Source organism: Ursus americanus, chromosome 17 (genome assembly GCF_024610735.1).
Source record: "Ursus americanus isolate L20-20 chromosome 17, mUrsAme1.1.p, whole genome shotgun sequence".
NCBI lineage: Eukaryota > Metazoa > Chordata > Mammalia > Carnivora > Ursidae > Ursus > Ursus americanus.
In genome coordinates this window covers 51,320,961-51,333,042 of record NC_142143.1, presented here as the reverse complement: position 1 = coordinate 51,333,042, position 12,082 = coordinate 51,320,961, and the positions used below count along the sequence as shown (strand labels likewise).

The 12,082-nt window shown below is 34.1% G+C and overlaps 1 protein-coding gene and 1 pseudogene across 4 annotated transcripts in view; both read left to right on the top strand.

Annotated features, from left to right (window-relative positions):
• The window catches only part of USP15 (ubiquitin specific peptidase 15), a 113,315-nt gene that overhangs the window by 44,429 nt on the left and 56,804 nt on the right, over window positions 1–12,082 (top strand). For 2 of the 4 annotated variants that reach the window (XM_087869004.1, XM_087869005.1), the window contains 3 exons: window positions 521–666; window positions 5,760–5,821; window positions 9,285–9,382. In XM_087869004.1, coding sequence (XP_087725130.1) covers window positions 521–666; window positions 5,760–5,821; window positions 9,285–9,382 — 306 coding nt within the window. The remainder of the gene's footprint in view (window positions 1–520; window positions 667–5,759; window positions 5,822–9,284; window positions 9,383–12,082) is intronic. The other 2 variants (XM_045789689.2, XM_045789688.2) reach the window with 1 other exon arrangement.
• LOC148108687 (T-complex protein 1 subunit zeta pseudogene) lies at window positions 7,955–9,278 on the top strand (annotated as a pseudogene).

Genomic DNA, 12,082 nt, shown 5'->3' with positions numbered 1-12,082 from the left:
CCTCCAGAGAAGGCACTTTCCTTTGTGTCCATATATTCTATTTAACTTTAGTTAACTATTCAAACTGTAAATAATATTCAATTTAATATAAATTATCCTAAAATTGGTTATATTACAGTTAAAAATATTTTCTATCTATAGTATCTTTGACTCATACTTTTTCTAAATCCAACATATCATCAGAAAATATATTGAATTTATAGTGTGTAAAAAGTTAAAGGTCATCCTGTATAGTATAAATTATACTGTAGTGTTATGTGATTGAACTCCTCTCTTGCGAGATCTTAGTTTCCCCAAGTAATTATCTGTCAGAGTTATAATTACCATTTTGTCCCTAAAAGGCACACCGGGTTGTCTTTATTGTTCTTCATATATGTCCTACATATTTGTTCATCTATTCTTGCTATTATATCAGTATTTTAAATTTAAATTGGGATTTTTATGCTGGTGAGCACTTAGCTCTATGTGGTATATTTAAAAATATTTATTATATTTTTATATCTTTCCTCCTTAAATCTAGATACAATTGAAAAGGAAATAAGAAAAATCTTCAATATTCCAGATGAAAAGGAGACCAGATTGTGGAACAAATACATGAGTAATACATTTGAACCACTGAATAAACCAGACAGCACCATTCAGGATGCTGGTTTATACCAAGGACAGGTATTGTTTAGCAATACTGTTTATTTTAATCATACTATACTTGAAGCTTTTTGGAGTCACAAACTTTATGAATATCTTGACAATCTGTAATGGGTTCTGCTGTCTCTGGCTTCCTCTTTCTAACTCATTTCTTCCCTGTTCCTGCTGATCATTAGCAATAACTTCAGCTTCCCTCCTTGAGCTTGAGAATAACCTACTTTTTAAAAAGAAATTGTTTTCCATCAATAAATCAGCTAATATAATAAGATGGGTCAGCGTACTTTCTGTAAAGAATCAAATAGTAAATATTTTTGGCTCTGTAGCCCATATGGTCTCTGTTACAACTATAACTCTTCCATTGTAATAACACAAAAGTAGTCATGGAGGATATGTAAACAACAAGCTTCATTTATAAAAGCTGTCAGTGAGCTAAGTGAGCTCTGGTTTGCCAGCCCCTGGTAAGGTATCAACCCCCAATTTGGTCTTTTTTTATAATACAATCCAAAGAAATGAATGTGTTAAGAAATGAAGACATTCAGACATAATCAGCAAGTCCTACTGATTCTACCCTCTAAATATTTCTTGAATTAATCTCTCTATTCCATTCTCAGCCCTATCTTTTAATAATGTCTTAACAGGTCCCTCTGCGTCTAGTCTTTTGTATGTCCATTCTCAGTCTTCCATATTTCTGTTAGAACACTCTTTCTAAAATGTAAACCTCGATGTTTCCTTATTGTAAACCTTTTCTGGTTCCCTAACAGTTGTAGAATAAAGTCCAGGAACCTTAACACAGCATGCAAGTCAAGGTTTGACCTTTTGGCTAGACTTCCAGCATCTTTAGATTATCCTTGCCTCATGATTTAAACTCTAACAATGCCAAGCTGAACTGCTTGTAGTTCCCTGAGTGTACTGTATGCTATTCCCAACTCCTGTGCTTTCATCTGTGTTATTCCATCTGCCTGTTGTACCCTTCTTCCCAATGCCTGCATCCATCCAGCAAAAAGTCCTTTAAACATCAAAATATTCAAATTAATCATTCCATTCTATCATGTAGTCTAATCAGATCAGATTGTTCATTCTTCAGATTCCAGCTCAAATGTCACATCATCTCTTCAACCTTTCCTGATCTATTTTTCCCAATATCTATTTGAGGTATAGGAGTTTTCTACTTTGGAGAAAAAATTACTCCCTTAACTTCATAGTAATTTATGTATATGTCTTTTGTGTCATTCATTGTGTACTTTATTTATATGTTGAGCTTCTCCACTACACTTCGAGTTCCTTGTTTTAGTTGGACTTCATGTCTATTTATTTTTGCTTTTCTTTTTAGTACCTAACACAGAGCCTGGTCCTCCAATATATGGAGATTTTTATTTTGTTCTGTTTTATTAAAAATAATTATTGACAGGAGCGCCTGGGTGACTCAGTTAAGTGTCTGACTTTGGCTCAGGTCATGATCTCAGGGTCCTTATATCCAGCCCTGCATCTGGCTCCCTGCTCAGTGGGGAGTCTGCTTGTCCTTCTCCCTCTGCCCCTTCTCCTGTCTCTTTCTCTTTCGCTCTCTCTTTTTCTCTCTCAAATAAGTAAATAAAATATTTTTAAAAATTATTATTGACATCAGTATTATGATACAAGTTGTTAAAAAATCCAGAACAACTGAGGAAGTTAATTTGTAGTAAATGCCAGCCATATGTCATGTATTCTATTAGGCTATAAAAACAGTGATTTTGAAACTTATTTTAGCTATTATAGTCTTAAATGGAATCTTAGAAAAAGTAATATGTATTATAATCAAAATTTGAGTTAACCTGATTAAAGCTGGAGTAAGGAATTTAGAACTCTTATGGTTAGTCAACACCCCACCTTGTTAGCCAGCCAATTCCCTCTTTCACTCTTCAGTTACCATCTGTAGGTCTTGAAATGGTTCCAGGAGTACAATTTGGAATACATAGAATCATTTCTTTAAAACTTTTCAGTGATCGACCTGGTTTTTATTCTATGTAATGGTTTTTTTCTATCTATCATGTACATTAGAAAACTGAGGCTTAGAGAATTTAAGTAATTTGATGTTCTTGATAGGAATGCATTTATCAGATTGCAGGTGACAGTAAATTATTTTAATAAGGAGAAGGTTAAATATCCTTACGAATGTTTGATTTTTTGAAGTAAGAATATTTCAAAGAACATGCTTCAAATTTACCAGATTTTGCAACATTTATATTCTGAGTGATGATAAATGAACTAAACATTATTCTGGACTTCTTTTTTTTTTTTTTTAAGATTTATTTATTTATTTTAGAGAGAGCAAGAGCAAGCAGGGGGAGGGGTAGAAGAAGAGAGAGAGAGAATCTCCAGTAGACTCCCCACTAAGCTCAAAGCCCTACTCAGGGCGCACTCTCACAACCCTGATATCATGACCTGAGCTGCATTCAAGAGTCAGATGCTTAACCAACTGAGCCACCCAGGTACCCCTGTCCTGGACTTTAAAATTTTTACTGAAATCGAAAGTAAAATGAAACATCAGAAAGTAGAACAAAGATACATTATTGAAGAGTTTCTCTCCCAAAATGGTGGTGGATATCTTTTCCTTCCTGTAAAAGAGAGAGAGAGAGAGTGTGTGTGTGTACTCATTTAATTTAATTAAACTTTTTTCTAAAGATTCTCATCTTGAAAGTTTTAACCATGAGCACAACTTTATTCAGAAAATAAGATATTTGAATAAAGGAGTGAATATTAACATTTCTGATGGCCTTCAACATTAATGTCTGTGATTGTAAAAAACATGAAATTTTAACTACACATACTATTAGGAATTTAAATGTAATGGTTCAACTTTCTATATTTATTTGATTCTTCAGTTTTAGGGCCTTCCATTAAAAAGCAAACCATAAACAATGATACTAAATACATAACTTTGAAATTTTTTGTAACTGAAGTCTTTCATATTATAACTGATTTGTCTTCCAAATGACTATGAAGTTATATATATGCACATATATATACATAGTATGAAGTTTATATGTATATTCAAATTTGTAATGCTTTAAATGTACTTCAAGGCATGTTTTCTCTGTATATATGTAGTTCATATGTAGATGTCTTAATAAGTTGCAGTAATGGAAAACTCTTCAGGAGTTAAAAATCACTTACTAAATTGAATTTTATAAAGCTATAAAAATATATGTATGATCGTATCAGAATGATATCAGAACATTGAGGAGAATGATGAATTATATGTGATAGGGAGAGGAATATGACAGGGAAGGATCAAGATAGTAAGTACACAGTGTTCTTATTCTTTATATGCTATGTATACTTCATACATGTTCTTTGAATGTAGGAAATACTAATTTGTTTTTCCTTTTTTTTTTTTAATTCAATTAATTAACATATAATGTGTTATTTGTTTCAGGGGTATGGGTCTGTGATTCATCAGTCCTATATAATAATACCCAGTGCTCAGTACAACACATAACCCTCCCCAATGTCCATCACCCAGTTACCCCATCCTCTACTCCCCACCCCTCCCCTCCAGCAACCCTCAGTTTGTTTCCTATGATTAAGAGTCTCTTATGGTTTGTCTCCCTATCTGATAACTTTCATATTTTAATTAGCATACTCTTTCAACAACCTCATTCCATGAATTTTTCTGTTTATCAGTTTTATCATTTGTTATATGTGTTCTGAAACAGGCTTATATTTTACATGGTTAGGATCCAAATGCCAGCTTATACATGGCCTGAAACATTCAGCACAAAAGTATTTTACCAAGAGTATGTAGAATAGGTTCTGCAAAATTGAAACTTTAAGAAAAAGAGTTGAAAGTGAATATCCAGGATATTTTCAAATTTATAATCCCTTGAATTTACTTCAAGGTGTGTTTTTGTGTTATAGTTCTCCCATGGAAATTTGATTATTAATTTCTGATTGACATTATCATGTATTTCTTTTGCTAATTTAGTTATTTTTGCTTAGTTTCTTTTCTTTGCACAGACTCACCCATAGCAAAAACTGGAAGAAAGACTTTTTTAAACAAGAAGATAAGAGGAAGGATTCTGGTATTTTAGAATAAAGCATAGCTCTGCCTTGCCTTGTACTTTACATTTATTAGAGTTGCTGTCTGCCTTAACCATGCTGCAATAAGGGACCTGAATCTGATTCTCACAAATGTGGCTCTATCATTTATATATTAAAAGATTCTATACTTTACATAGTGATAATGTAAATAAAGGCAATTTTTAAAGCCCTGAATAAATTATGTGTAAACTGTAATTTGGAATTATCTGTGTCACTGTTTTTCAGATTTGCATAATAATAGCTCAGATTATACATCAGTATTTTTAACAACTGTGACCATTTATTGAGCATTTGGGGTTTTTTGCATGGTGCTATGGTATAGCCTGCAAATAGAAAAGAAGTAGAAAACATACTCCCTAAACTCAAGGAATTTATATTCTTATTTATATTGCCCAGCTTTGAAATCAAAATGCAAATACTTCTTCACCTTGTCTACTCTGTCCTTTAAATAATTCCAGATTTACTTGAGTTTCTTAGTATATCCAGCTAATCTTCTTTTTTTTTTTTTTTTTTTTTTTTTCAGGTTCACATTCTTTATTTTTTTTTATTTTTTTTTTTTTATGATTTTTTATTATATTATGTTAGTCACCATACAGTACATCCCCGGTTTCCGATGTAAGGCTCGATGATTCATTAGTTTGCGTATAACACCCAGTGCACCGTGCAATACGTGCCCTCCTTACTACCCATCACCAGTCTATCCCATTCCCCCACCCCCCTCCCCTCTGAAGTCCTCAGTTTGTTTCTCATAGTCCATAGTCTCTCATGTTTCATTCCCCCTTCTGATTACCCCCCCTTTCTTTATCCCTTTCTTCCCCTACTGATCATCCTAGTTCTTATGTTCCATAGATGAGAGAAATCATATGATAGTTGTCTTTCTCTGCTTGACTTATTTCACTTAGCATTATCTCCTCCAGTGCTGTCCATGTTGTAGCAAATGTTGAGAACTCGTTCTTTCTGATATCCAGCTAATCTTCTAAAGCTATTTCAACTTCAGAGTTAAGGAAAAACACTCTTCTATTGTGTCATATTTACAGGTGTTAGTGATAGAACAGAAAAATGAAGATGGAACATGGCCAAGGGGTCCTTCTGCTCCTAAGTAAGTGCTCCCACTTTTTATGGCTGATTGCATGTTTTGAAGCCTTTGGTTTCAGATAACAAAATCCAGAATGATAGAAGATACCTAACTGTATGTTGCAAGTATATGTACCTACTTTTATTTTAAAATTTTATTCTCAGTATAGAAGTTATCTAAATTTGCATTTAAATTAATATGCTATAATTTAAAAGCCTTCCAATTCAAATCTCTTTTAGAATAAGGTATAGTGTACATATATTGTAAATATTATGTTGCATTGTCTAATACATCAAATCACTATTAAACATTTTGTTTAATATTTTTCAAGCTTTTTGTGTTTTTTTAAAGTATCTGTTTAAGAATAGCAAAATGAATCTGATGTGAAAGCAATATTTTTATTTATTTAAATGTTTTAGTATATAAAAGCACAAGTAGAGATAGAGGAGTATAAGAATTGCTTTTGATGGTAAATGAGGGGTGAAAGAATTAGAAATCCTTTAACTTTTTTTTAATATGGGAAGAACACTTAACTTGAGATCTACCCCTTAACAAATTTTTAAGTGTACCATACAGTATTGTTAACTGTAGGCACATTGTTATACAGTAGATATATAGAATCTATCCATTTATATAACTGAAACCTTATTTCTATTGTGCAGTAGTTTCCCATTTCTCCCTTCCCCTAACCCCTGGCAGCCATCATTATAGTCTCTGTTTCTATGAGTATTTGACTAGTTTAGATATTTCATATAAGTGGAATCATGCAGTTTTTGTCTTTCTGTGATTGGCTTATTTTATCTAATATAATATCCTCCAGGTTCATCCATGTTATCACATATGGCAAGATCTCCTTCCTTAAAAAAAGTCTTACTTTCTTTAAAAAAAAAAAAAAAAGTCCGGATAATATTTCGTTGCATGTATATACATTTTCTTTATCCATTCACCCATCAGTGGACATTTAGGTTGTTTTTGTTTCCCTATCTTGGCTATTGTAAATTGTACTGCAGTGAACATGGGCATGTAGATAATCTCTTTGAGATGATTTCATTTCCTTTGGATATATACCCAGAAGTGAGATTTCTGGATTGTATGGTACTCCTATTTTTAATTTATTTAGGAACCTTCATACTGTTTCCCATAGCGGCTACATCATTATACATTTATACCAACAGTGTACAAGTGTTCCAGTTTCTGCACATCCTTGTGAGCACTTGTTATCTTTTGTTCTTTTGATAATAGCCAGCCTAACAGGTATGAGGTGATATCTCATTGTGGATTGATTTGCATTTCCTCAGTGATTACTGATGTTGAGCATCTGTGGACCATTAACTGTGGACCATTTGTGTGCCTTCTTTTTGAGAAATGTTTATTCGGGTCTTAGGCCCACTTTTTAATCTGGTTATTTGGGTTTTTTTGCCATTGAATTGTGGGAGTTCCTTATATATTTTAGATATTAACCTCTTATCAAATACATAGTTCAAAGATTTAAAAGTAAGACCTGAATCTGTAAAACTCCTAGAAGACATCTTAGTGGGAAAGCATCATCATACCTGTCCAGGCAGTGATTTCTTGAATATGACACCAAAGCACAAGCAACGAGAGCAATAATGGACACATGGGACTATATCAAACTAAAAAGTTTATGCACAGTAAGGGAAACAATAAGCAGAGTGAAAACACAACATACAGAATGGGAGAAAACATTTTTAATGGTTTTAGAATGATCAGATCTACACTCCATTATCAAAAACACTTAGTGCTAGTTGTATTTCAATTTCAGACTTTTCAAACCTTTGAAAAGTAATATGGGGCATATGCCACCTATTATTTTAAGATATATATAGAGTCCAGGGGGACTCTTTTAATAAAACGCATTAATATTCAGCAAATATTCACACTAAGTAGGATAAAGGACTATTAATAGTTTCATATCAGTTTAGGCTAGGTTGCCCTCGAGTGAATTATAAAATAATTTTTTTAAATTTTCAGAGCTTTTGGAATTTCAGATTTTCTGATAAGGGATTGTAAACCTATATTTTGAAAGCCTCTTAAAATAATGATTCTTGAATAAGTTATTTCTTATTAATTGCTAACCTAACAAATAAAAGAAAAATGATCTTTGAAATGGATGGCCACACTGAGCCGGCTTTGAGCGCTCTGCACACCAGGTCTTCTCCTCTTCCTGTTCTGGTTAGCTGTGGCAGCCATGAAGATCCTGAATGCCAAGGCCAAGGTAGCCCAAGCCCAGGAGGCACTGGCGGTTAATATCAGTGTGGCCCAGGGGCTGCAGGACATGCTGAGGACCAACTTGGGGTCTAAGATGTTTGTTCTGGTACTAGAGACATCAAACTTACTGAAGATGGCAATGTGCTGCCTCACGAAATGCAAATTCAACACCCAACAGCCTCCTTAATAGCCAAAGTGGCAACAGCCCAGGATGACATAACTGGTGATGGTACCACTTCCAATGTCTTAATCACTGGAGAGCTACTGAAACAGGCGGATCTCTACATTTCTGAAGGTCTTCATTCCAGAATAACAACAGAAGGACTTGAGGCTACAAAGGAAAAGGCACTCCAGTTTTTGGAACAAGTCAAAGTAAGCAAAGAAATGGACAGGGAAACACTTATAAATGTGGCCAGAACATCTCTACCTCCTAAAGTACATGCTGAATTTGCTGATGTCTTAACAGAGGCTGTAGTGGACTCCATTTTGTTCATTAAAAAACAAGCTGAACCTATTGAACTCTTCATGTTTGAGATCATGGAAATGAAACATAAATCCGAAACTGATAAAAGCTTAATCAGAAGTCTCGCTTTGGACCATGGGGTGCACATCCTGATATGAAAAAAAAAAAGAAGATGCATACATCCTCACGTGCAGTGTGTCATTAGAATATGAAAAAACAAGTGAATTCTGGCTTTTCTTTACAAGAGTTCAGAAGGAGGAGAGAAACTTATAAAAGCTGAAAGAAAATTCATTGAAGATAGAGTTAAAAAATAAAAGAACTGGAAAAGAAAGTCTGTGTGATTCAGATAAAGGATTCATTTGAAAGGGAATTGACCCCTTAGATGCTCTTGCAGAGAGCTAAAGGGAGATATATGGAAAGGCTGACTCTTGATTGTGGTGGAGTAGCTCTAAATTCTTTTGATGGCCTAAATCCTGATTGTTTTGGACATGCAGGGCTTATCTGCGAGTATACATAGGGAGAAGAGATACTCACCTTTATTGAAAAATAGAACAATCCTCATTCCATCGTATTATTGGTCAAAGGAGCAAATAAGCACACACTCAAATCAAAGACGCAATAAGGGATGGTTTGAGGGCTGCTAAAAATGCTATTGATGATAGTTGTGTAGTTCTAGGTGCTGGGGCAGTGGAGGTGGCAATAACAGAAGGCTTGATTAAATATAAGCGCAGTGTAAAAGGCAGGGCCCAACTTGGAGTTCAAGCGTTTGCTGATGCATTGCTCATTATTCCCAAGGTTCTTGCTCAGAACTGTGGTTTTGACCTTCAGGAAAACTAAAGTTCAAGCAGAGCATTCAGAATCAGGTCAACTTGTGGGTGTGGACTTGAACACAGGTGAGCGAATGGTAGCAGTTGATGTAGGCATATGGGATAACTCTTGTGTAAAGAATAACTTTACACAGTCCTGCACTGTGATTGCCATCAACATTCTCCTGGTTGATGAGATCATGAGAGCTGGAATGTCTTCTCGAAAAGGTTGTATTGAAGCTTCCCTTGTGTCATCTGAATCATGAAGACTCTACAGAGTGATCCTAAGAATAGCTCTGGAATTTTTGTCCAAGCTTCAAATGATTTTCAAAAGCATTTTCTTTTCCCATATGAAAAAAAGAGAGAACACTGACACTCAAATTCTGAAGTTCTGAAATTATATTACAGTATTTTAAATTGTACTGCAACATACACATATTAAGTAAGCTGTTTTTACCCAGTGAACAGGATGTTTTGCTTTAGCTTCAATGTTATAAAAGTACCAAGTTAGATAAGTATATGTTATCTACCTTGTTATTAAATGTTTCTTGAAAAACAAAACAACAACAAAAAAACTAAAGTGCACCTTTAATGAGTGGTTCTCTATCCATTTTATCTTAGGTGAAGTTTTTCATTTAAATTTTTTTATGAGACTGTGCCTAAGTGTATTAATTACATTTTATTATTACTCCATGTAGTAAGATATAAGGGTAGAACTTAGTGGAAGAAGATAATGAAAGCACATGGTAGAATCACGTAAATTTCTTGATTGATGAAGTTTTAGAAGTTAGAAATATTTTCTTTGTGAATATTTACTTTTAGTCTAGATCAGAATGACTTGTTTTTTTCTAGTTTATCTTTAGATTGTTATGTACTTGTTAAAGCTTTAAATAATTTTTGAAATTTCAAAGTTGCTTGTGCCTTGAGAAGTACCTTGAGTTCCGAGGATTTAGAGATCTTTTCTATTTAAAATTATTGATTTTCACTTGAAAGATAAAACGTTATATATTTTCTTTTATCTTCTTCACTCTCTGCTAGCACAATATCATTTTTATTTACCTGAACAACTATAGTACTTGCTTCTGTAAGAGAAAACACAGTTTCTTACATAATACCTAACATCATACACATGCAATAAATGTTGGTGAATGAAACTACTTCTAGAAATGTGCTGAAGTATTTAAGAATTCCATTCTTCACTGAGTCTCCCAGAGTAATAGGAAACCCAAATTTCAAAGCAGAAAAGTTAAGTTCTCCTTATTATAAAATGTTCCTAATACCATGTAATAGAATGTCATAAATTGCCCAATGATAGTTTATTAGAATACAAAAATAATTTTTTTTCGAAATTAGCATCAGTGTATGAAAAGACTCTCTGAAAACTAAGAATAAAAGGAAATTCTCAGCTAACTCAATAAAGTCTATATACCCAAAGTCTATAGCAAACATTATATTGGGAAATTTTGAACACAAACCAAATAGGATTGGGAGTTAAAAAAAAAAAGAAAAAATTTACTACTCGCGTATGATACAGTCATCTGCATAAAACCCAAAACCCATCTGCAGACTACTAAAACAGAAAATTCAGCAAGATTCTCTTAAGACTAAATTTATAAAAAATTAAGGGCATCTGAGTGGCTCAGTGGGTTAAGCATCTGCCTTTGGCTCAGGTCATGATCCCAGGGTCCTGGGATCGAGCCCCATATCTAGTCCCCTGCTCAGTAGGGAGTGCTCTGCCCCTCACCCTACTCATGCATGTGCGCTCTCTCTCTCTCTCTCTCAAATAAATAAAATCTTAAAATTATAAAAAATATGTTTTTATACCCAGAGGTCAGCAGCCTTTCTTTAAAAAAAAAAAAGCTAATATATTCAGCTTGAGGGCCATATGGTACCTGACTCAACTATAACTCCACCACTATAGCTGCTTTCAAACAATGACATTATGTCACCAAATGGGTATGGCTGTGTTCCAGTAAAACTATTTACAAAAAAATGTGGCAAACTAGAATTAACTTGTGAGCCATAGATTCCTGACCCCTGCTATATACCATTAGTAACCCACTTAGGAAATAGCATAACAAAAATTAACTTGATTAGGAATACATAAAACGTTCATGGGAAATAACTAACTTTATTAAAAGACAAAAGGTTATCATGTACTAAATGCCTTAACCTAGTGATGCCTATTTCTCTAAATCTATCATGTTACTGTCTCCTATTAAAAATTCTATCCTTTTTTTTTTTTTTTTGAGAAACTTCACAAACTCATTCTAAAATTAACATTTACCAATAAAGGTCCAGGATTAGCTACGTCACTTTTAACAAAGAAGAGGAAGGAAGCACTGGACCTATTAGATAGTGAGGATTCCTACAAAGCTGTAATAATGAAAACAGTATGGTGCTAGCAAAAGAAAGACAAATACACTGGGATAATTTAATGAGCTCAAAACAAAACACCACATGTATATATGAGAACTTGATTAAGTGGCACCACTAGGCAGTGAGAAACAGGTTGTTTAAAGCAGATAGGTGCTTAGATTTTATTAGGAGAACTAGCTATTTGTAGAAAAAAAACAGGATCACTACCTTATACACGACACACTCAAATAAAAAATGTAAAATTTTGGGTGCCTGGGTGGCTCATTCTGTTGGGGGTCCACCTCTTAGTTTCAGCTCAGGTCATGATCTTGGAGGATGAGCCCTGAATTGGGCTGCTCACTCAGCAGGGCATCTGCGGAGTCTGCTTGAGGATTCTCTCCCTCTGCCTCTCCCCTCACTCATGTGCAC